The 27,205-nt window shown below is 34.7% G+C and overlaps 1 protein-coding gene across 5 annotated transcripts in view; it reads right to left on the bottom strand.

Moving 5' to 3' along the window:
* The window catches only part of LOC136039519 (uncharacterized), a 188,915-nt gene that overhangs the window by 78,180 nt on the left and 83,530 nt on the right, over positions 1-27,205 (bottom strand). For all 5 annotated transcript variants that reach the window (XM_065723319.1, XM_065723320.1, XM_065723317.1 and 2 more), the window contains 2 exons: positions 19,675-19,836; positions 3,002-3,108 (listed from right to left, as the gene is read on the bottom strand). In XM_065723319.1, the coding sequence (XP_065579391.1) occupies positions 3,002-3,108; positions 19,675-19,836 (269 nt within the window). The remainder of the gene's footprint in view (positions 1-3,001; positions 3,109-19,674; positions 19,837-27,205) is intronic.

The following is a 27,205-nucleotide window of genomic DNA, read 5'->3' as shown; positions in this document are numbered from 1 at the left end:
TCCTTTATTTTCCGAGTGCCAATGTTTCAGAACCATACCTGATCACTGTAATCTCGTTACTGTAGTTCCAAATATTCTCATCTTGGTTAGCAGATTTATCTTCCTATTCTTCCAAACTTTTTTCAACTGAATAAAATACCCTGAGCCTTGGAAATTCTACTTTTAACATCTTCACTCCATCTTTACCAATGATGCTACCTAGGTAATTGAAGCTATCCACTAGATCGATTTTCTTGTTACACAGCATCAACTCTTCCCCTTCGCTTATTCTCATTTTAAGTGACTTAGTCTTTTTAACATAAATTTTCAAGCCCATTCTTGCACCTTGCTCTGAAGACCTTCAAACAATCATTGATTATGTATATTAAACGATTAGGCAAATCATCAGCATAATCTAAGACTCGAGATGTTTTTCTTTCTCATTTTATTTTATACACTCCCATAGTCTTTGTCGTGCTCATTAGGGCAAAGTCCATCAAAATAATCAATATTCATGGGAATAGAATGCAACCCTGCTTTACTCCTGGTTCAATACGAAACCAAATCCTAGACGCATTTTCTATTTTAACCATAGTAGTTTTATTCTTGTACATAGCACGACCTACTTTAATATTTTTATCTGGTATATTAGGACGTTCACTAAAGACTAATTTGCTTCAAGTAAGTCTTTTTGCCGAGTCAGACACTTGCTCACAATCAACAAAACTGAAGGCTAAAATGGTCTAATGACCCAGGTGCTTCTCATTTATTAATCTAAGAGTAAAAACTGGTAAACACATCCTCTCCCCTTCGCAAAACCACAAGTAAGTCTAGCAATTATTATCATACTATAAAACTTGCTATTACAGATATGAAGTTAATACCTTTATAAATACCAAACTATCTCCTATCTCTTATCTCCTTTGTTATAGGGGTTTTAATGGAAGTATCCTAACATCACTAGGTTTTTCACTTTTTTCAAATGCTATTCATAATTTTTAATAGCGTGTCCCTCAGTGCACAACCATTATATTTAGGACACTCATAGACCACAATATCAGCACCTCGGGCCTTTTTCATTTTTTAAAATCTTTTTTCAAAGTCCTTCACATGGTAAGCGTCACAAAATCTTGTATTCTTTTCCTATACCATTTCTGTAACTTTATCATGGTTTAACTCGTTCTTGAAATGTTCTACCCTATTCTCTTTAAAATTTCTCCTTGTCGCCAATTGTGGTTACTCTTATACAATATGGCTGTATCTTCCAGATCTTTAGTAATTTCAAGGGTAATGAATCCATTTGATGACAAGAGTTTAGTACCCTTTTTGAGAGCTAAAGAGGTTGAAGTCTTTTCACTCCATTTTTGTTTCCCATCCTTCTTGTATCCATCCAGTCCAAGAGACATCTGATCAAAATCTTATGATTTTTTTTACGTTAAAAATAGCTAAAAGGTCGAATAAATACACCTCTGGCAATGAAACAGCCCCCAAAATTCCTGGGGCAAGAACGGAAATAATACAAATTACCTATTGTTTAAATAAAGGTTTTATAATGGAAATGGGAGGCTTATTTGATGTAAGGTGTGCAACTGGCTAGTAGTTCCTAGCAATCGATCTCTGGATTAAAATGATCAAACATTTGTTATGGAATGCAGGGAATAGCGGTGCAAAAAAAATTCCAAGCAAGGGAAAGTGATGGTCGTAAAGGGCAAAAAAAAAACTACTACTACTACTGCTACTACTACTATTCACTGGCAGACCTCAGAAGGGTCAGTGGGACTCTGGCTCTCCCCTCCCCCCAAGGTTTCTTCTTGCAGCCTGCTCCCCTGTTTTTTTCCTTTATTCCACTCTTTTATGTCCTTTAAATGCTTTTCTTTAAATGCTTTCTTGACTGCCTCCTATCCCATTTGAGGCGATTCCGTTTTCTTTTTCCCCAAATTCGAGATTAAAACCACGCTTTGCTTCCATTTTTTTGTGGTTTTCGTGCTTGATGTTTATTTTTGTTTTGTTTTTCTTCTTCTTCTTACTTTTTCTTCTTATTTCTTCTTCTTTTTTTCTTTCTTCTTTTTCTTATTGTTTGTATCATTATGGAGACGCTTTCACATAATTTCATCACTGGAATAAATTCTTGGCCCTGCGGTGTGCTGCCACGGCTAAAATCAAACTCTTGGTCCAATATTACCAAGAAAATTTCAATCCAACTGAAACACCACAGTACTATAGTAGTTTGTAAATGAGTCAGTCAGAATCAGTTTATGTTGCTGTTCATCAGCACTTTGCAGCAATGAGAAAATATCTACAATTTCTGCACTACCTGCACTACCTGCACATCTGCACATCTGCACGACCTATTCAAACACTAAAAGCAAATAGGCAGCAAAAAAAACATCTTTTATATAATGTTTTGCTTAAGTTGTGCTTCAGTTTATTTGACCAAGTTCAGCTTATTCACTAAGTTCTGTAGTAGTTATTTTTTAATAAATCGGTCAGTTTGTTTCAAATATTTCAAAGCTGTATTTGACCACCGTCATCACCGTAGTTGTCGTAAGCTAGCGCTTTCATTTTCATAATTTTCACGGAAGCACTTTGTTTTTCAATAAAAATAAAAATGAAAAGTCTAGCAGCAGAATCATTCATAGAAACCAATTCTTTTTGGGACTACGTCGATTTTCTGAAAGAAGATTTTCTACAAACCCCTTAACGGGGAGTTTTCTAAAGACTCTGATTAAAATACAACCGAGGGTAATATTTTAGCTGTATGACTAATGGCTGTCTTTTGTGAATTAAGATACAAATATTGAAACAAAAAATAAATTCTAAACCACTCAAAACAACTTTTCTGACATGTGAGCAATTTTCAATTGAAATTAGAATTTCTAATTGAAATTAGAGCTTCCAATTGAAATTAGAAATTTGAATGAAAATTAGAGCTGTGGACTTTTAGCCTAATAAAACGACTAGACATTAAAGTTAGACAGACATAAAAAATTAGGAATAAAACCCATCATCACCAATAACTTACTTCCTGTAATTTCCCCTCCTTTTGTTTGAAAACCAAGAATAGCATCAGTACTATTAGTAAAGCTAAAATACGCCAGGAACCTTGATCGATCGAATAATTTGTCGAACCTGAAAGGAAATAGGAATAAAATAGTTTTTCCCGGGACTAGTAACTTTTCTCCTAGTAGGTTTAATAATAATGTTATTATTAACAAAACGGATCAAAAAGATAAACAGTGGAGTAAAGTTAAGGAAAAACAAACCAAACAGAAAAAGTATTAAAATAAAGCAAACACACCAAAGACGACAAATACCGATAGACCATTTTGACAGCCTTTAGTGTTGTGCTTTGGATAAACGAGCTGGACAGGCCTTAGTCTTGGGCTTTTTTCAGCTGAAAGTAAGGATCAATGCTGAATTTAAAATGAACACAGATAATTCAGTAATTGAGACGGGCTGCCTTTCCTCAACCCTAGCACTTAACGCTCTACGTCTTAAAATTCTTTAAAAATATTTCTCATTTAGATTCGAAGGTCTTTGTCTTTGAGAAATCATTCTTAAGCAATTGTGATAAAAATCAAACTTCAGCGTGAAGATCAAGGGTTGAGGATATGGCAGCCCTCCTCATATAACAATGGTTTCCGGTTGTTTTGAGTTATAATTTTTGTTCCTTGTTTTCAGTTGAATTTTTTTTTATTTAATTTTGAATGTTTTTCAAATAATACCAGAAAATCACCCCTCCTCGTAAAATATCCTCTGAAAAAATTCTAGGTATTTTCAAGTGACTACCCGGGTTGCCAAAAAATCTTAGAAATTGCAACTAGAACACCAAGCTCGTTAGCTAGAACGAACATGAGTCGTCATATCCCCACTCTGCAGTTGGTTGCAATTGCAACTGGAATACCAAGCTCATTAGCTAGAACGAACATGAGTCGTCAAGTCCCCACTCTGCAGTTACACTGATCAAAGTACAATGAAGGTAAAAAAAAAGGCAAGAAATAAGGCATTGAATTTTACAATCCCAACCAATGGTGCTGATCTCTATTTCATGGCTCTTCAGCTAGAAATCGCAATGGAGAGTTGGTGGCATATCATCCTGTACTTGTGCACACCTTTCCTGTTTACCTTCCACATCTCTCAAGGTTCTCATTTAGAGCTGAGTCGCCTCTAGCTGACCTTACAGAGTCACACCAGTGATTCCTGTTCAGACCAAAAAACCATCAGACCAAAACGACACCAGAACTCAAACTCCTATCCGGGCATTCAAGGATCTCAAGTCTTGTGAACTAACCACTCGGCTATGATGACTCCAGGCAGTTGACAATTAATATGAAATCTAACTAACATAGATTTCAAGGATAGGATAAAGATCATCGAAAGCCATAGCTAGCACATATTAGTTATCTCAGATTTTGTTTTTTCGATTAATTAGTTAATTTGGTCTAAAGGCAGCCGTTAGCTGCCTTTCAATGACCAGCAAATGGATGAGAAAAATATTTAGGAGTAGTAGTGGGTGAGAGCTTTTCTTTCCTTTCTCACATCCAAGCTGTAAAATTAAAGCTTTCAATGCGTCTTGGTATCATGAAGACATTGAAGCACACATTCTCACTTAAAGCCCTTACCCTTCTCTACAATGCGTTCATTAAACACCACTTACAGTATTGCGCAATGGTATGGCAGTTGATGTTCAAATTTATCTAAAAAACTGGATTCCATCCACAAGAATGCCTTGAAGATCATCCAACACACAGAAGATTATACCGCTGAAATCACCGTTTGATTTTTCCTGATTGGTCTTTGCTCTCAGATTCCCCTCTGGCCTGCTTCCATCGTCTTTTAGAAATCTATTCCGTTTGGTAGCCAAAAAGCATATTCTAAAACTATCTTACATGAAATCTTACAAGACTATCTGCACCGATCCATATTCGACATACACCCAGTGAGGTTGGATTTTTCACCTGATATCGTCTGTGCTAATGCTTAGAATACCCTACCACTTGAACGGTTGGAGCTCCCTTGGTTCTTTCAAAAAGAGAATAAAAATTATCTTGTTTTGATATAGTTTAAATTGATTAAAGAATTTAAATAGATAAGAGATTTTAGCCATTATTGAGCATTTTTTGTGGGAATTGGAGTGGTTTGCTCCATGATGAAAAGGTGGGGACTTGTAAGGATAATTTTGTTGGTAGGGGCCATGGTTGTATCGAGAAGTCGAGGGAGAGCCATAGTGTGTAGTTATTTTTAACGCGATAAGGGACTCACCATGCATTTTTGCATAGAGACGAGAGAATTTTTTTTTATAAACCCGAGTGAACTGAACTGATATCAGCTAGTCAAAAAGTTACGGGGCTGCTTGTGTACGACTTATCTTAATTTGGGTTTCAATGAAACTCTTTAGAATTCATTAATAGTTATTTCTATTCGTCCTGAGTATGAATTATTATTTTACTTTATTTCTGCTCGTTTTGGTTTAATATAGCTCTTTACTTTTCTTTGAATAATTTTTTTTGGAAAACGTCTCTATTAAATTCATTATGCTTCAATAAAGAGGCAATTCATTATAAGTAACATAGCTAGGAAGAGACTAGTCAGTATAGAGGCACTACTTCTCAAGGTGAATCTGCAGTACCGTTAGCAATTACGGCTAATTAGGAAAACGAACCATCCACTTCGATGTCATTACAAGGCCTCGAAGGCAAGGTTTTCCTTCAAGGGATAAAGACGGAGAAATGAACTAATGACAAATGGAGACTCTATGTCGTCTCAAAACATCCGAACAGGTCAAGCTTTTTCTACACAGGCTATCCTTGCCAGGGCATTCGTCATGCTTAAATGTCATGGCTCAAGGCCAACCTGCTGATAGGATCGAAACTTCACAATTGAGGTTTTCCGAAAAAGATTTTGGCTCTGCCTGCAACGTGCAGCAAATAATAGGTTTTTTAAGACTCATACCTATTATCCTACGGAACTATAAGACCCTTATAATTTCCTCCATAGATTCCATTACCTATCGTATTATTTACATATCTGTACATGCTTCTTGAATTAGACCCTCAAGAATATACCCCACTCGGTCATGTCTACCAACTAAAATAAATTCTTGCCTAAGTTCAAAAATTTATTCTTGCACTCTTCTATTTACTTCTCCCTCTTCTTCTTTTTCTTCTTGCTTCTCTGGGGTATGATACCATATGTCATTTATCGTTCAGTACTCGTCATTCACGTTGTAGTGTACGATCTGTTAATTCAAAATATTTATACAAATTTTACAGAAATTTATTATCGACCTTTTTGTGATATATAATCATATATAAGACAGATGAAGGCACATATGATAAAAGGGACCCACATATAGAAGTAAGAATTGGAGGGGTTGGACAATCTTTTTTTATTTCTAAATTCGTGGCGCCATGTACATTTCAATATCTGATTTGTCCCTTGTCTTTTATATCAATCTGTCATGAGGTTTAAGACAACTAACACCTCGTGAACTATTGGCTTTTTAAAGTGATTATAAGCAAAACTAGGATGGTACATCACCTAGATCCTATGATGTAAAGAATCCTTCCGGCGCTCTCCTTGAGTAATCTCAAAGTGTTTACTGACTGAGCTCTCTAGATACCGAGAAAATCTTGTGTCTTTACTTTTAAATTAAATAAGAAAAAACAAGTTTTTTCAGCAGAAAGTAAAAAGTAACATTAAAACTAAAAACGAAAAGAAATCATTCTGTCTATGAGGAGGGCTGTCCCTCCTACAGACCTCGCTCTTTGCGATGTCTTAACGCTCTTTATTCAAATCAACTCCTCTAGTGGTTGGGTAGTCTTTTTTAAAGAATCAGAACAAAAATATACTTCAGAAAGGGACAACACTCCTAAAATAAAGAATAATTTACTTCATTTAAGAACAAAATTTTGTTCAAGTCGAAAACCATAATAACCATGTCTTTGGGATAACTTACTCCTCCACGGTCCCCGGGGGAGGGACTGCAATTTACAAACTTTGACCAGTGTTTACATACATTAATGGTTATTGGGAAGCGAAAAGACGTTTTTCAGGGGGATTATTTTGTTTTGGGGGAAGGTTGAGGGGAGAGGGCTATGTGGGAGGATCTTTCCCTGGAGAAATATGTCATAGGAGAAGAGAAATTCAATGAAGAAGGCGCAGGAATTTCCAACATTATTATAATAAAAACAATGAAAAAATAAATATGAAAAAGTTTTTTCAACTGAAAGTAAGGAGTAGCATTAAAACTTAAAACGAACAGAGACTATTACGCATATGAGGGGTTCATCTCATCCTAAATACCTTGCTCTTTACGCTAAAGTATTTTTAGCAATTTCAACTATTTATTTTGCATTCTTTCTGATTCAGTGGTCATTCTTAAAGAGTTGGGACCAAATTTAAGTTTTAGTGTAAACAGTGAGGTATTAACGAGGGGACAAACACCCTCATATACATAATAAAACTATAAGAATATAAAAGTTCCTTATGTAAGTTATTCCTTAAGTTACGTATATTTTTTACTAATAAAAACGTTCGTTAAAAATTAAATGTTCTAGTTGCTTTTTCAAGTAACCAAAAAATTGGAGGGCAACTAGGCCTCCTCCCCCGCCCCTTTTTTCTCAAAATCATCTGATCAAAACTAAGGGAAAGCCATTTAGCCAAAAAAAGGAAATAATATGCAAATTTGATTTTAATAATTTATTTGCGGAGAGCCAAAATCAAACATGCATCAATTCGAAAACGTTCAGAAATTAAATTATAAAAAAAATTAGTTTTTTAACTGAAAGTAAGAGCGACATTAAAACTCAAAACAAACAGAAATTGTTCCGTGTATGATAGAGGCTGATCCATTCTCAACGCCCCGCTCTTTATGCTAAAGTTTTTACTGTTTAATAAAGTAGAATTGAGAGAAAGAGTCAAACTTTAGCGTAAAGAGCGGAGCGTTGAGAAGGGAACAGCCCCTTTCATACGCGGAGTAATTTCTGTTCGTTTTAAGTTTTAATGTCGCTCCTTACTTTCAGTTAAAAAAACTAGTTTTTTTTTTATTTCATCTCAAAAACAGTTCGACAAATTTTAGAACAAAAATACTAAGCACTTTCTTAAAATACAGCCATTTGTTTTTTTTTCTTTATTTTTTATTTTTATTTTTTTTTTTAGAAAATTTTATTTTTAGAAAAGTAGCAGTTCTTTAGCTTGAGCCATATATATGACTTACAACAAATAAAACATCAGTAAAAGTCATTGTTTTATTGAGCATTTTTGCCAGTAAACAGCTCAAAGGAATTACCAAGGATGAAAATAAATGAAAGTTGACTACAAGATTGGCTAATTAGACCTAGAAGTTTTTTTGCAAAGTAAAGTGCTGAGCTGAAAGATATAATTATATGACTGCAAACCACCTAGAAAGCTTCGTAAACACATTGCCAAAAGTTTGAAAACAGAAAGAGACTATAAATGCTGGGATGCAACTCAGCAAAAATCAACTTTTTAGTGCTTGAGTTCTAAACTTGAGTAAAATGTCAGCCTGCATAAAAACTGATGAAATTTAATTTTGATAACGAGTTCAACCAATTTTCATGAATAGACAGACAAAAAGAGGCTTTCTAAGCTGGTGACAGAAAATAAGTAAAAAAGGCATTCATCAGGTGCCTATGGTAGTAGAGATTTAAAACAAAATATAAAATTCCCATTACTTCACATAAGACTTTACGCTTCACATAAGACTTCATTAGACTACATAATTACTTCACCTAAGAAAAGTGTTAATGATCTGGGATTCTCTAATTGGATGCCTTATATTTTGTCTTTTCAATTAGCTTTAAATGACATCAATACGTTTCTTGGCAAAGTGGACGAGAGTCTACGTAGATTCTAACGATTAAGATTCTAAGCGGATTAAGATCCGACGCAAAATCTAATCAAACTTAATTTTGATTATGAGTTAAGACAATTTATATAAATAGACAGACAAAAAGAGGTTTTCTATGTTGGTAAAAGAAAAACAAGTAAACAAAATGTATTAATCAGGTTCCCGTGGCAGTAAAGATATAAAGCAAAATATAAGATCCATATTACTTCACATAAGACTACATACTTAGCATAAGACTTCATAAGACTACATAATTACTTCACATAACAAAAAGTATTAATTACCTGGGATTCACTAATTGGATACCTTACATTTTGTCTTTTTAATTAGCTTTAAATGACATCAATACGATTCTTAGCAAAGTGGACGAGAGTCTACGTAGATTCTAACGATTAAGATTCTAAGCAGATTAAGATTCTACGCAAAATCTAATCAAACTTAATTTTGATTATGAGTTCAAACAATGTTTATAAATAGACAGAAAAAAAGTGGCAGTAAAGATATAAAGCAAAATATAAAATCCATATTACTTCACATAAGACTACAATCTTAGCATAAGACTTCATAAGACTACATAATTACTTCACATAACAAAAAGTGTTAATTACCTGGGATTCACTAATTGGATACCTTATATTTTGTCTTTTTAATTAGCTTTAAATGACATCAATACGATTCTTAGCAAAGTGGACGAGACTCTACGTAGATTCTAACGAATAAGATTCAAAGCGGATTAAGATTTGACACAAAATCTAATCAAACTTAATTTTGATTATGAGTTCAAACAATTTTTATAAATAGACTGACAAAAAGAGGCTGTCTATGTTGGTAAAAGAAAAACAAGTAAACAAAATGCATTAATCAGGTGCCTGTGGCAGTAAAGATATAAAGCAAAATATAAGATTAGTATTACTTCACATAAGACTAGATACTTCAAATAAGACTTCATAAGACTACATAGTTACTTCACGTAACAAAAAGTGTTAATGACCTGGGATTCACTAATTGGATACCTTATATTTTGTCTTTTTAGTTAGCTTGAAATAACATCAATAAGATTCTTAGCAAAGTGTACCCTTACGCAAAAACTAATCAAACTTAATTTTGATAATGAGTTCAAATAATTATCAGAAATAGATAGACAAGAAGAAGCTTTCTATGTTGGTAAAAGAAAAATAAGTAAACGAAATGCATTAATCAGGTGCCTGTGGCAGTAAAGATATAAATCAAAACATAAGATTCATATTACTTCACATAAGACTACATACTTCACATAGGACTTCATAAGACTACATAATTACTTCACATAACAAAAAGTGTTAATGACCTGAGATTCACTAATTGATGCTTTATTTTTTGTCTTTCCAATTAGCTTTAAATGACATCAAACGGATTCGTTGCAAAGTGAACCCCTACGCATAAACTGGTGAAACTTAATTTTGATTATGAGTTCAAACAATCATAGGCATTGTAATAGCGCTGCCAAAGTAAAGAGCGATGTGGGTACAATATTTTCTTTATTTACTTTTTGTGTGTGTGTGTGTTTTTTTTTTTTTTTGATCAGGCCACTTCGTATTGAAGGAGTTGTCGTAGAAACTACGAGAAGGGCTTATTCGAATTGAAACTGTAAGGGCTAGTGCCCTTTTTAATAGTCAAAAAGGATTGGAGAGTAGCCAGTCCTCCCTCGTTTATCATTTCCCCAAATACATCTAATCCAAATTTTGATACATCTATTTTTTTCAGTGTAGTTGAAAGGACCGGAAATCATGTGTTAGAAGATGACAACCCCTCCCTCAGCCCTCAGGCAAATAGGTTGTTACTTTTTCCCAGGGGCTATGTAAGGTTTTATAGAAAGGGTGGGCGTATGAAAGCTCTAGTTCCTTGTTTAATATTCCAAAGTGAATGAAGGGTAACTAGCCCCTTCCCCTCACATCCATCATTTCCCCTAACGCATCGAATCAAAATTCTGAGTTAGCCATTTTGTTCAGAGTAGTTAAAAGGTTCAGTAATCAACTTTTTGAGGATAAGATCCCCCCCCACACAAACACACACCTGCCAGAGCAAGGGTTGTAAGTTTTTCTCTAAGGTCATATAAGGATTTTATGGAAAGGATGGTATTATAAACTTCAGAGGGGGTCTCATTGGATTGAAAGTCAGAAATTTTAGTGGTAATTTTAAGAGTCAAATTGATCGGAGGGTAACTAGCCCCCCCCCTTGCCATCTTTTGTCAAAATGCATCCGACACAAAATTCAAGAAAGCTTTTTTATTCAAAATGGCCTCAAAGTCATATAAGTAGGTCTTGAGGGTTTCTAAACCCTCAGGACCTGGAGACAAAGTTTATAAATTATGCTCCAGGGGCATATAAGGTTTTTATGAAAGGGTGGTTATATAAAAGTGAGAGGGGTCTCTTTTAATGGAAATTGAAAGTTCTAATTCTCTTTTTAGCGTCAAAATTGATGGAGGGAAATAATCCCCCCCAAAAAAAAAACTATTTTCCTAACGCATCTGATCGAAATTGTGAGATGACCGTCTTTTTCAAAATAGTCATAAAGGGATGCCTCTAGGGTTGACGCAATCAACAAGATCCCTGGGGCAAAGATTGTAACTTATGCCCTAGGTGTATAGAAATAATTCTTATGGAATGGGTGGTCATTTATAAACTGAAAAAATATTATAGAGAAGGAGATATTAGGACCTTCTGGCGTATGGTTAAAAATTCTATAGGAGGAATAGAGGTTTATGATGGTATTCCAGCAGTAGATTCTTGGACTACGTATTTAGAGGAGAGAGAAAATGAAGTGACTAGGGACCAAGGAGGAACTAGTTTGAGTGTAGATCTGGTATCTGTAGCAGGTGATGTAGTTGATAGGCCAATGAAAGAATGTGATTACGATTTGGTAGCTCTCATCCAAGTAAGTGAAGTTTTCGGAACTAGACTGTGTAAATGAATTTCAGTACTTAAGTTGTAAGCTTTCATGGGAAATGGAAGAAACTTCTCAAGATGGGAGAAAGTAAGGGAAATAGACTACTAGGATTGTTCAGTAAAAGCAGTATTAAGGAAATTAGGGATGTAGGACTGCTAAAGTGTAATTTTAATGCTAGGGTTAAATCAGCTTTGCGTTACGGGGCGGAGCTTTGGGGGTTTAATAAGGGGTTAAATTTAGAAAGAACGCAGCTGAAGTTTATTAAGCATATGTTAGAGCTTGATAATAAGTTTAATGGGTTAGTACTTAGAGGGGATATAGGAATAAAGTGTATGAGACAGAGTAGGTTAATTAGTATGGTTAAATATTGGGAAAGGTGTCATCGATAGAATATAATAGGCTAGTTAAACAAGCATTTTTAATGATGCTTCAAGATAGGAGGAAGGATTCGTAGCCAAATCAGGTGAAAAGTATATTAGACCGTGCAGGGCTAGGTAATTGCTGGAATGAGGGAAAGGGGATTGGAGAGATGGCAGGGACTGTATCTAGGTTAGTTGCTACTAGGCTAGATTCTCAGGAAGTTCAGATTTGGCAAGCTGAGAAGGCCACCTCGCCGCCCCTCGGGATATATGTGGAGGTCAAGGAGAACTGGGGCGAAGAAATTTACTTAAAAATGAGGTTGGTTCCGAAAGATTTGAAATGGGTAATTTATGTAAGGGGGAATTTTATACCTCTTGGAGAACGTAGGAAATATTTAAGGAGAAATAGATTGAGGGATGGTCCTTACAGTTTCCCTATGTGTGGAGAGACAGATGAGTCTTTGTATCATTTTTTAGGGGATTGTAGGGAGTTGAGGGGGTTGCGCTTGGAAATATATGGTAGGGAGGTCTGGGGGAGAGATTCAATTTTGGAAATTCTGAATAGTAGGTGTTACTTCAGTATAAATAATATTGAAAAGTTCGTCCGGGTATCTATGAGGTATCGTGATGATTTCCTTAAATGATTAGTTTTAGTGTCTTTTCAGTCTATGTTTTGTTGCTGTATTTTTTTGCTTGTTTTGTGTATGTCACCATGGCCCAATTGGGATTTTGTGTGAATAAATCTATCTATTTATATATCTATCTATACTTTGGATGGGGCATTTTGATTGGAAATTGGAAGTTATACTGCCCTTCTTAAGATTCAAAAGTGATTTGAGGGTGACAAGCCTTCCCCCCGCGTTCATTATTTCCTAAAAAATATCTAGTCAAAACGTTAGACCTTTATTTTTTTCCGCATTGTTAAGAAATTCAGAAATTATGCCTTTGGGGATGTCAACCCCCAACAACCTGCAACCCTCATGGCAAGGGCAATAATAAAACATACAATCGCAAGGGCACTATGTCAGGCAATTCGTTCACTGTTTAAATTAGCCTCCTTAATTTCCTTTAAAATGAGCCATTAAAAAACTCTCTACGATATTCCAGTGCCAAGCTATCCGAGGAGGAAAAACAGAAAAAAAGATGCTGCATATTAGTAGTATATGCAGAATATCATCGTTGCAGCCACCTTTCTTGATTTTCAAGCCAACATATTTCCCTTGTTGTTCAGGCTAAGGGACGGTTAGTTTCTTATATAGGGGTTTTAGACAAGGCGGTTCTAATAGTGTGCTTTTTGTTTTGATCTGACTCTATTTTCTGGAGTTAGGGGTTATTATATTTCTTAGTATTGGACGTGATCGTCTCTTACTAGGTTGGTAGCTATTGCTGCAACCCAGATAAAGCATGTGTTATTGACTTTCTATAAAAGTTATTCTTACTTTCCAAAAGACAAAGAGGATTTAGTTGAACCTTTCAGAGAATGTTGAAGGGAGTGTTGAAGTAAATCAAAACATGTTATGAGTATACAGCCTGGCATAAGGGCTTAACTCAGGAGTGACTGAATATGTTAATTTTGAACTTCCAGGAAATAATAATGGAAATGACCAATTGACTACCACTACTACTCTTACTACCACTACTACTTTAACTACCATACTACTATTGTTAAAATATTAAGGGAACACTAGAACTAAATCAAAAGACACTATAAGTATACACATTATCAGAAGAGCATATCTCAAAAATGTTTTTGCGTCTTAAATTGCAACTTATAGAGAATGCTTAAAGGGGAAGATCAATTGATAATAACGCAGTATGTGCACGCTAATACTACAATACTATCACTAACACTGCTATATTTACTAGTACTACTATTTCAACTTCTGTTTCTATAACAGTTACTTGTAAGGCTAAGAGTATTAGGATGAAAATTTCAAGAATTATATCAATATACAGGTATCAAAAGGATAAACCAGCAATGTCATAGCAACACCTAATTTTATTAAGCTGAAACGTAATATTTATATATATATATATATATATATATATATATATATATATATATATATATATATATATATATATATATATATATATATATATATATATTTATATACATATATATGCATATATATATATATATATATATATATATATATCTATATATATAAAAATAATTTGTCTGTCTGTGGATCTGTCAGGTGACGTCATGTTTCTGTGTCGACTAACGTCATGTTTTCGACTGACGAAATTACAGACCGGGACATCGGGACACAAATGACGACCGGGACACCGGCACATAGGCATAGGGAATATAAATGACGACCGGGACACAAGGAATGTTCGATTAGCAATCACCATCAACAAAGCACCGGGACACAAATGACGACCGGGACACAGGGAGTATAAATGACGACCAGGACATAAGTAAAAAAAAATTAAAAACTAAGAAAAGGTAAAAACTACAAAAAAACTAAAAAGAAAAAAAAACTAAAAACTAATAAAAAACTAAAAAAGCTAAAAAGCTAACAGGTGGGACATAGGGACACAACTACAATGGCGCGTAACTAATATGGCGCGTAACGACTTACGCGCGCGGGGGGGCTTGGGGGGGGGGGCGCGAAGCGCCCCCACCAACTAGGTGTTGGGGTGGCGCGAAGCGCCACCCCAACAGCTAGTATATATATATATATATATTTATATAAAATGTATAAGATATATATGTTGTAAATAGCTTATATATAAGGTTGATTATTGGGAAAAAGGAAAAGTGTTTGACCCTGAGTCTCCGAAACGGCCAAGGGTATCAAGGTAAATGTTAGACAGTGTATATAGTGTGTCACAACACACTATATACACTATGGTTGTCAAAGGGGCAATATCTAATCAGCAGTATCTAGGAAATAACTGAGAGTATTAAAATTGAAACTCTTAAGGTATGTTGATGGGGTGTTGAAGAAGTATTGGAGGGCAACCAGCTACTTTTCTCTTGTCCATTTAGGTGCTGCTCTTAACGATAATAGAACGTTTTGAAAAATCCACTTTATTTAAGAAACTGAAATGTCTAACAATCATGTCCCCAGGGATTTCATATCCCCCCTCACAGCCCTGGGGTAAGGAATGTAAACTGTGCAAATGGTTAATATTTTTCATTTAGGATTTATCATTGGGAAAGGGGCTAATGTTTGATCCTGGGCTTGTCTAAAGAGGCTAGGGTTTTTATATGAAATTTTTAGGAATGTTGAGGGATATGTATAGCTAAATCAAAATACACCTTGTGCATACAAGCTAGTAAAAAGGCGTATCTACAATGACCTAGGAGCAGATAAGGGTATTAACTTGAAACTTTCACGGCCAATACTACAAGAACTACTTTGAATTCGACTGTGACTAGAACTAATTTTGACTGTGATTGGAACCACGTGTGATTGCAACTACTTTTAAATGCGATTACTTTATTAATTTCTGATGGGTATATTGGGCGAAGTCAAAACACTCTAAGTGTAAAGTCGAAACAAAAAGTTTCTGATAATTTCTGAGAAATTTTGAAGGGGATATTAAATTAAACCGAATCGCAGCATTTGCATACTGGTTTTTAAATAGACGTATGAACAATATCTTAGGGACGGCTTAGTATATTAAGCTGAAACTTTCAGGGCATGTTGAAGGGGACACCAAAAATCGGGGGCAACAACAAAAAACCTCCCCAACTTACCTACTTTCTTACTAACACTGACCAAAATAAAAATAAAAATTTGATCAAAATAATTAAGAGATCTAATAGCTATGCCTCTGGGGATACCAAGACCCGCACAGTCTCTGAGTTATAATCTGTAAATTATGCAATTTGCCACTTGCTTATATAAGCGATTTTTCATTGTGAAAAGGAAAATTTTTTGTCGGGGATGTGTCCAAAAAAGCTGAAGGTGTTAATATGAAATTTCAGGGAATATCAAGGGAATTCTGCACTAAATCAAAAGACCCTGTGTATGAGTTAAACGGTTAAGGGTGTTGAATTTGATGTATTATAGCTTCTAAGGTTTAAATCATCTGTTATAACTTTTACGGGGTATAATAAGTTGTAACTTTCAGGACACTACAACTGCTATTACCACTACTACTAATTTGGATGTAAATGCGACAGATTGCGACTGCGATTGTATCCACTTCGAAATAAGAAAACTTGCAACTGTGACTCTGACAACTTGCAACTGCGACTATATCTACTTGTAATCGTTTTCAGGGAACGTTTGTGGGATGCCAATAAAAGCGAAACACACTTTGAATATGCTGATTGTCAGAATGGCAAATCACCAATATCATAGAAACGGCCAAGGGTATTAAGTTGACATTTTCAGAACATGCTGAACAGTGCTTGAAGGGCAAAGAACCCCCCTTGTCCTTTTTAACCCCCCCCCCCTAACAAATGAACATAATTATAGAATAAACCTCCTGGAATTGTTCTTTTGGAAAAATAGTATAATGTTTGGAAAATAAAATTTTATTGAAGTTTTATCTCTGCACTTTTAATCTGTTCTCATTGAAGAATTTATTTCTTTTCTTTACTGAAATAACGGAATATTCGTCGAAGATCAAATCTTTGCTGAAGAATCAATATTTTTTTTTTATTTTTTTTTTGAACTGGTGTGTCTTGATTAAAGAGACCTTCACAATGAAAGGGAGCTCCAAAAGCAAGAGGAAACAATACACTTGCATTCTCATTAAGCTCTTTAAGGCAAAAAGCGCCTCTTTTCAAAACTCTTCAACTTGACAAGTTCGACAATTTTGAAAGTGGAAAACCTAATCTAGGAAAAGGGGAAATTCCAAGAAAGAAACTTCTTTTCTGAGGAGGAATGAAATAACCTATCACTATGAAAATGAAATATGATTAAGTATAGGATCCATTTGAAATTTAAAAACTCCGAACATGTCATAAAATCAAGTTATTAGTTGAATTAAATGAGAATTATCAGGATTTCATAAAAAGATGCATAAAAATTTCTACTGATGAATTGAGCAAACATCTTGTCAGTAAATAAATAAGATAATCAATCTCCTCCTACGCACACATGAAGTCATCTTACATCTGGAAATAGGTAACATCTGGAATTATGTAAATTTCGGAATAGATAGGTAAATGAAAGGATAAAGAAAAAAACATGCAGGTCCAATGAAAGGGAGCTTCAGAACCAAGAGGAAACAATACACTTGGTGTCTCATCAAGTTATTTAAGGCCTAAAGTGGAAAACAGTGGAATAAAAATAGTGGAATAAAAGTGGAAAACCTAATCTAGGAAAAGGGGAAATTCCAAGAAAGGAAATTTTCTTCTGAGGAGGAATGAAAATACCTCCTCAGGTGATAGGGATACGTTTGATTGAGTGGCTTCTTCAAACTTTTTGTCCAGTTGTCCTAGATTGATAAAACTTTCATCAATCAATGGTAAATTTTTTGACAAAGTCTAAAAATCTAACTTGTCGCCTCATTCAGAACAAGGACCTGTTCCAAACTCTTAAATTGTTATGCTATGTATTTGGAAACTAGTTTTAGAAACAGAATTACATCTCAAACTAGGAGATTGAAGGTTTTTTCAAAGTTTTATCTTTTATCCCTCCCCCTTCGTAAATATTCACTAAATTTTAGAGTTGTGATATAGTTTGTGGTCTCTGCTCTTATATAAGCTCCATCCTACGGCTGAATCTCTGGGAAAAAAAACCTCACTTCATGATCTCATAAGTGGCATCAACGCGGACCTTTTAAAAGTTCACCTTGCCGGGACTGTGACAGTAACATTGGTACAGGTGACCTTGACGAGTGGCACCACTTCAGGAAATTACAACCTATTAAACGACACAGCAGTACACTGTATTTTGATTACTGGCTTCTTGGGTTTCCTGGGAAACAATCCTTCTGGTGTTGAAGAGGAAGCGTGTAGAGGTGTGTTGGCTTAAAGTAGCTAGTCTTCTTCTCTGAGTTTTTAGGAGCAGTAGTATTTCTAAAGTTGCCATATTTTCGAAAAAAGGTATGAGTTTGGCTGAGAATCCACATCAGATTTTGGGAACTTCCTTTCCAATGGTGATGATATCTTTGGAGCCACCTAGGACTTGTCGTAAGGGATAAAGGTCACCTTGCCGGGACTGTGACAGTAACATTGGTATAGGTAACCTTGACGAGTGGCACCAATTCAGGAAATTACAACCTAGTAAACGACACTGCAGTACGCTGTATTTTGATTACTGGCTTCTTGGGTTTCCTGGGAAACGATCCTTCTGGTGCTGAAGAGGAAGCGTGTAGAGGTGTGTTGGCTTAAAGTAGCTAGTCTTCTTCTCTGAGTTTTTAGGAGCAGTAGTATTTCTAAAGTTGCCATATTTTCGAAAAAAGGTATGAGTTTGGCTGAGAATCCACATCAGATCTTGGGAACTTCCTTTCCAATGGTGATGATATTTTTGGAGCCACCTAGGACTTGTCGTAAGGGATAAAGTTCACCTTGCCGGGACTGTGACAGTAACATTGTTACAGGTGACCTTGACGAGTGGCACCACTTCAGGAAATTACAACCTAGTAAACGACACAGCAGTACGCTGTATTTTGATTACTGGCTTCTTGGGTTTCCTGGGAAACAATCCTTCTGGTGCTGAAGAGGAAGCGTGTAGAGGTGTGTTGGCTTAAAGTAGCTAGTCTTCTTCTCTGAGTTTTTAGGAGCAGTAGTATTTCTAAAGTTGCCATATTTTTGAAAAAAAGGTATGAGTTTGGCTGAGAATCCACATCAGATCTTGGGAACTTCCTTTCCAATGGTGATGATATCTTTGGAGCCACCTAGGACTTGTCGTAAGGGATAAATTGTCCTGTCTTTACAAACATTTTTACCCCTTTTATGAAGGGAAGGTGAGGAGGTTGGAATTTTTATACACTTTCCATGCCTTTGACTATCAATACTTGTGGACATATCATTGACTTGTGACAAATTTAGTAAGACCATTCAGGAAGCCGCTATACCTTTATCTTCCAGGCAAGAATTTTGACGGGATATTCAACTAAAGTGTTTTCCTCCACATTACTCATTTGTATAAAAATTATAAATATAATCTATGTTATTAAACCTCATAGTTTTAAACTAAAAATCCAGCTTGTCAGTTTAAGATTTGTCATAAAAGCTTCATAGCTGATACGTTTCTAATTAACACACTACTTTATGTATTCAAAGTTCAATTTAATAAATTAAAAGGAAATAAATGAACAAAATATGTAGCAATGTTACAAAATCCTCTTTAAGGCCCATTAGTATCACAAAGCGTCTCTGTTTCACTCTTCGACGCAATCAAACGTCCCCTCAATGCATAAATTACTTAAACTTAACATTAAGGTACCTCTCTTACTTCGCAGGCTTAAAAAAACCTTAACCTCTTTAAGCAAAACGAAAACACAACTAATTAACTCAATTAATATTCTAAATTAACTCAATTAATATTCTGGAAAAATTAAAAGAAAAAGAAAAGTAATTCTAGGCTGGCCATTTTATTGTAAGTAAACGACCAGACTTACCTAAGTAACAATGCTCCTGAATTGGCATTTCCAAAAAGGGTAACAGGAGGAAAGTATCTCTCGTTCAAACCACATAACTGCAAAGGAGTGTCAGAATCCTCCCAAAACGCCTCTTTCCGAGAGTCAACATCGTAATACCAAGAAACTCCACCTCCTTCACACCTTGAAAAGATAAGCTATGTTTCGGATATATAATACTCATTAAATATAATAATATTTAAAATTAAATGTATTTGAAAAATAAAATTCAAATAAATTTCAAATAATATTTGAAAACTAAATGTATTTTGAACTGTGTGCTTTATTTTTTAACACTTCAGCAAAAAATAAAAAATGAAACACTATAACAATCAATAGCTTGAGAGAAATGACAAAAACAAGTGGAATTTCTAATATATAATAATAATACTATAATATATAATATATAATATAATATAATAATAATATAATATTATAATATAATATAATATAATAATGTAATATAATATATAATATAATAATATATAATACTATTAATTTCTTCCTTTTAGCAATTCAAAGCTTCATTTTAATGTAATTGTTTATTTCTCAGTGTTGTGAATGTAAAAGCCGATGTTTATAAATAATTTTGTTTTCAGTAAAGTGCAAAAGATAGAATAGGCCTTAAAGTTCTTATGGTTAGAGGATGGGGAACGGGTTAGTAGCCCAACTTTTCTTTGTAGTGACTCGTGTTTGTTTTCAGCTTGATTTGCTTGATTTTGAGCTTGATTCAATGTATATTTTACTTCATTTTTCATTTTAATCTCTGTAAGTTTGAGGGTGGATTCATTTGTCTGTAGTTACATCTGTTATCTTTGCATTTATATAACTATTCTTTTTTATTTTTTACCATTATGAGCTTCGTCAAATCATTGATAGTAATTTCTGTTCATTTGAATTTCGAATTATTGTAAGACTAAGGTTTTACTCGTCAGTGGTTTAATATAGTCCTTAGCTTTTCTTTGAAAAACTTCATCTTTCGGAGGAGTTTTTTTTACTAATAAAATAAAACACTCATGCTAAAATAAACGTTCGAATGACGGTTCTATAAAAATCCCTTCTGCAAAATGGAATTCCTGTAGTATTTTTCGAAGAAGGACCTAAAATACAAAAAGACTATTTTTTTGAATTCTCTGATTTCTAATAGCTTAGGGCCTCTTTAATAAGTCGGGATCTGGCTGTGACGACAATATTATTATAATATTATAAAGTCTTTTCGTCATTTGTTTAAACGGAAAGAATCCTAAATTTATTGAATCAAGTTGTCACGTAAATTCCTGAATTTCCTTTTTGGGTTTTGGCCCTAACTTTAGTTAGAGCAGTATCTTCTCCTTGGGTTAAGACACTGTACTAGGATATATTCAGACCAGAGCAGAAGGCTGTGGTTACCTTTTAGATATCCTAATATCCTTTTTAGATATTTGTTTTATATTTTTTTATGGTTCTTATGATTTCCTCCTTATCCCTCTTTTTAGTTAAGGCCAGGTATGTCTAAAACAAATATCCTAATCCTATGATTCACCCCTTTCTTAAGAAATGAAGTGAGTTCCTTCCCAGAAGCATAAAATTGTTGGTATGAGCTTAGAATAGCCAGAGTTTTTAAGGTGGAGTAAATCGCAACAAGGGGGTGAAACTTTTCACAACTTTGTACCCCCTTTTCAGACCAGTGTTTCTTGGAACTTAAGCACAGTGTTAATAATAGATACAACTCACAGAAATGGGAATCCTTTAGACTCTTTTTTTTACCTCCTAGGTCCACTCTCTGATGTCTATACGGTGGGGTTTGGATCTTTTCGGGCTCGTTCTTTTACCTCCCCAGTCCTTTTTGCCGTCTATTTAGCTTAGTAGCCGAGATGTCTATACAGAGGGACTAGGGAAACAGGAAGTGTTTTTAGATGAGCTAAGAATTTAAGGTTCTTCCCAGTCTGGTGAAATTCTGTCAAGGGTCCTCTATGTTGAGATTAAGGTCCAAGGATTACTAATTCTTGTTAAGAGAAATAATTAGTGAATATCTTCTTTTGAATTGAACTAATAAATTTGCGTCTAATCAAAAAAGGTTAGTCCAAGGTCTTAGTTCACCTTAGAGTTTTTAATTTACTATCGTTTTTAGTTTTCATTTAATTTGCTCTCGCATGTTAGTTAAAATACGAGGACTGATTAAATAAAAAGTGTAGGTAGGTAGGTAATTTTTTTTAAACAATATATAAACTTTCATTCATCAGCTGAAAAAAATAGGCCACAATGGCTTATAAGCATAGCTGACATTAAATACGATCCATTTCTTTAAAATCTTTCAGTTATCATCAAAAAATAAACACGTAAGATAAATAGACCACAAAAAAAGAAAACAAAACACAAAAAAAGAAAACAAACCAAAAGACATGATGATCATTTTAACAAAATAGGGGGGGAGAGATACCCTTCTCTCGGTCTAAAACACTCAACATTACTAATTGTTCAGAAGATGGGCTTTGAGACGACGTGTCAGCTGAGGCAGACTTTCTGATTCCTTAACTTGCTGTGAGAATGGATTCCAGACAGTCGGCTCCTTGTATCTGATGACATGAGCCGACCGGGAAGTATTCCGAAACCGATGAACAAGATTATTTGAATCTCGTGTGTCATAGTCATGATAAGAAGAACCTAAGCTAAAACAATCATTAAAAATATCAGGTCCTAAATTATGTAGACACTGATCTACTAAAATACCAATCGGCATGTCTCTCATTTTTCCAAAATTCAAAATATCAAACTTCTTATTTATAAATACATATATATATATATATATATATATATATATATATATATATATATATATATATATATATATATATATATATATATATATATATATATATATATACATATACAGTGCTAGTGTTTCCACGACCGTAATTTCCTATAACTCTAATTGCAATATTCTGTTGCACTTGAGCTCTTCCATAATTACACTGAAATTTACTAGCCCAGGTTAAACAACCATAATTTAGGATTGTATATTATGTTATGATTGTATATGATTAGAATATCAAGATCTCTCTTCAGAAGATAAATATCTTCTGAAGAGAGGTCAAAGTTATGATGCCTTTTTTAAATGATCAAAAATGCTGGAATACACTTAGCCCTCTTTCATCTCCCTCTTTTTTGCGTAAGATATCTGAAAAAAATTATCAGATAGCCATTTAGTTCAGCATAACTGAAAGGTGAAATAGCTATTCTTTTTGGGATGACATGAGCCCCCAGTGTTCCTAGGGTAAGGGCTGTAAATTACGCAATTTTGCCATTTTTCACAAAGAGCCTCCCATTTTTAATTGAGAAATGTATGTAATTTTTGTGTCGTGTTCTTTTAGGGGGGGGGAGGTTCTTTGGGGGACTTCCTAGGGTAAAGTTTAAACCGTGGAAAGAAAGTAGATTTCTAGGCATGATTTAAAAAATCATCAGAAACTGAATAAGAAAAGAAGTTTTTTTTCAAGTGAACGCAAGGAGCAACACTAAAACTTAAAACGTATTCCATGTATAAGGGGGCTGCCTCTTCCTCAACCCTCAATCTTTGCACGAAAACTTGACTTTTTACCACAATTCTTTAAGAAAGACATTTCAAAAACAAAGGCTGTTGAATTTGATGAATAGGTATTCTTAAGGAATTTTAAGACTTTAGGGTATAGAGCAAGGGTTGAGTAAGGATAGGCCCTTTTTTTGTACGTAATAATTTCTGATAGTCGTAAGATTTAATATTTCTCCTTACTTTTTAGCAGAGAAAACTTGTTTTTTACTTAATGTTGGGTAGAGCCAACCTGCACCTGAGAATATAGACTTCTATACCTGCACTATAGACTATATAGACTATATAGATTATATAAACTATATAGACTGATTATAGACTCCAACCTGCACCTTGCAAAGGTATTTTTTATTACTAGATTTTATTTTAGACTTTTATTATATTTTACTTAGCCAGCAGTGTCAATATCTGTACCTTACCGTAATAAATTTTAAAACTCCATTTAAACCGGTTACACCCCCTCCTTCCAGGTTTGTCCTAATAGCTTCTAATAAAAGTTGAATTAGTTAGGTTTTAATAGTGCGTTTTTAAAGTTCTTAGCCCCCCCCAACCATCCTTAAATAACAATTTCTTAGAGACTCTTCCCCCTTTAAAGCAGGCGTGCTGCTTTTATAATAGTAAGACCTATAGAAATATTTTGCTAGATGTACAATTTTACAATTAAAAAAACAATTTTTACTCGTAAGAAATTCGCTTGATTACCCAACTAAACCCTTATGCATGGCCACAAGTCAGATTAAAAACCTACTTCGGATCATAAAGCCCACAAGACTATAAATTTTTGCTATAATAAGCTGCCTCCCAGAATTCTACGACTTATTCATAGAATTTGACACGATCATCCTTACAGAGAAAAAATTGGATGCTTGCCCTGTTCTCAAGAAAAATATGGAATTTCGCTGATGAAAGTCCTACACCTTAGTTGTAGAGCTTCTGAGTCCAATTTTCAACAAAATTTAAACAAATAAGGAGAAACGCTTATATATCCCCCCCCCCCACAAGGAACTACGGCCAGGAATATTCAGCAGGAGAGAAAAACAGCACGACAAAGTGATGACACACACTAGAAAACAAACACCAAAAAACAATTTACAACAATGTTGTAAGTTGTTTCCTCTCATATATGTATTGCTGAGGACGGCCCTTGGACATAGGGCCGAAATATTCATTCTAATTTGTTTCTCTCTGTTTTGAGAAATCCCTATTGTTCTTCTTGTGTTTTGGTGTTTGTGATGGAAAGGCAGTGTGGTCTTCGTTGCTATTTTCACACTAGAAAAAAAAAGTGGGAAACTGTCGTCCACCACTCATTACCCACTCATTAAGATCATTACTCATTACTCACTCGTCCACCACTCATTAAGAAGCTGAGAATGAGGTATCATACGGAATAATCAAACATAGTAACAAACAAATATACTACATCATCATACATCACCATCAAAATATTTCATCATATCCCGGAGATATCCACCCAGGGGTTAAGCACACACACAAAAATAATAATAATCAAGCTAAATTTGCACACGTGAACTTTGCCAGTGAAATTTTCATTTCTATTTCTAAGGATTTTTTTCCGATTTATGTTTCTTGATTAATAAGAAATTTCTTTTACTAAAGGCTATCAATAAGGAACTCTAATCGTATAGCTTATACATATTTGGTACCATTGCTATAAACTATTCCAAAGTTGTATTTTTTTTTTTTTTTTTGCAAGACTCTGCCTTCAGAGCATCTGGTCATTATGGACAGGCTTAGGATTTTTGTCTTTTAAATTCCCTGGCTAGTAAAAAAGATAAAAAGAAGGTTGAAAATGCAGCATTTGGCATTAAAGTCTTTACCTACGGTTCTGATATCCCTTTTAAAGCCCTTCAGCTAGGAAATGCAAAGGGGAGTTTGAGGTCAGACATACTGTGTTTTCAGACCCCCTGTTTACCTTTTTGTTTACCTTTCCCAGATTTTTCCAGATACCCATTTAGAACTGGGTCGATTCTGACTGGGCTTACAGATTTATGCAACTAACCCTTGTTTCAAGCCATATAACCAGCAAAACCAGGACTCGAACCCCTGTCCTCAGGGACAAAGGATTTCAAATCTAGCGTGGTAACTGCTTGGCTAGGACGGTACTTAAAGCTACAAAAAAACTACAAGTAAACTTTTTAAAAAGGTTTGAATTTCACCTTGTTCCGGTATTTTGCCAAATCCAACAATTTGGTATGTTTGCAGTTCTATTTGTTTTCCGTTTTTTTTCCAAAGTGGATTTTGGAAAATTTTGTTTTTAAGACGTCCGGTATATATTAATAGGGTCCATACTTTTTTGTTTTTAGTTGCTCTGACTAGTTCAAAAGCTGTAAATAAGTTGTAATGCTGTAAATATGTAAATATGACTTAAGGAGGTAACCAGAGGTTAGACCGTGAAGTTAGGTGTGAAGCGGAGGCCATAGAAAAAATTGCTGAAGAGCTGGAACATGCAGCCAGACGGCGTAATAGTAAAATATGTTACTGACATATTAGTAAATTGATAGGGGGTATTCTATATGTAATTTTCCCAGTTAAAGATAGGAACGGGGCCAAAATTAGTGATGAAGAAAGAGTTAAAGTAATATGCGTTGAAAATTTTAAGAATCTGCTAAGCCATAATAAGGTTAAAGACAAGATACAGTAAAGAAAGTAAAATTTTGTGAAACTTTGGATTGAAGGAATATTTATTTTGTGAAGAAGGATTAATGGCAGCACGTTAAGGATTAAAAACAGCAGGGTCTCTAGCGCTGACAGTGTGGTGAATAAATTTCTTAAATATGGTGGCTACGAGGTTAGAGAACAGTTACTAGAGATTATGGATATCATTATTTAAAAGGAAAATACCTAGTAATTTTTGGAAAACTTTGATTAACCCCCTCTATAAGACAGGTAATAAGAGGAAGTGTGGTAATTATAAGAGTGAGTTTGGTATTGGGATAAGAGTGAGGCATTATCGTAGTTTCAGTAAGAAGCAAATTAATTAGTATGATGAAACTTTTCATACTTAGAGATGCTATTGATAGATTTATAAGAGAAGAACGTTGTGTTTTGGGAAGGATAGAGGATGCGTCGACCATATTCTCCGTCTTAGGTTAATAATTAAGAAGTGCCTGAATCCTCAAACACCATTAGTTCTCAGTTTTATACATTATGAGCAAGCGATTAATTCAGCTGATAGAAGAGCTTTAACGAAGGACCTATCCTTGTGTGGTATTACCAAATGAATACATTAAAGTGACCAGTGCTAAGTATGAGAACACAAAAAAACTACAGTTAGGACGTGAAATGAGGTTAGTAGCTGGTTTCGTATTAAATCAGGAGTTAAGCAGGGTTGCATTCTATTTTCTTAATGTACATCGTTTTGGTTGACTTTGTCATGAAGAACACAGCAAAGGCAGTAGAATCAAATGGAGGATAAAACTCTGCTCGACTTAGAGTATGCAGAGGATTTAAGCACCCTAGATGTGAACAAGGTGAATGAACTTGTAGAACTTTTGCTAGTTTGGTGTGTAAGAATAGGTTTGAAAATCAATGTTAAGAAGACTAAGTCACAAAGACTAGGAATAAGTGAAGGTAAAATGATTATTCTGGGTAACGAGAAGATTGATAAAGTTGACAACTTTGCCTATTGCCTACCTAGGTAGTATTATTAGTAGCCTAAGGGCGGTGGATGCAGTGAAGATGATAAAAGTAGAATAGTCAATGCCCAGGGTGTTTTTTACAGTTGAAAAAAGATTACAAGAGTAGGAAGATAAGCTTACGAGCGGGAATTAGAGTATTGGAAGCTAAAGTGATGACAGTGGTCAATTATAGTTCTGAAGCGTTGGCACTCCGAAAAACGAAGCAGGATGAGAAAAATGTTCTCCGGAGAAATTGCCTACAGATTGTTTTGGGTACCCCACTGGTTGCCCCCATCTCAAACAGTAAGCTGTT

The sequence above is a fragment of the Artemia franciscana genome, chromosome 19 (genome assembly GCF_032884065.1).
Source record: "Artemia franciscana chromosome 19, ASM3288406v1, whole genome shotgun sequence".
NCBI classification, from domain to species: domain Eukaryota; kingdom Metazoa; phylum Arthropoda; class Branchiopoda; order Anostraca; family Artemiidae; genus Artemia; species Artemia franciscana.
Note: the sequence above shows the minus strand (reverse complement) of the source record. Positions and strands in the feature narration are given on the sequence as shown.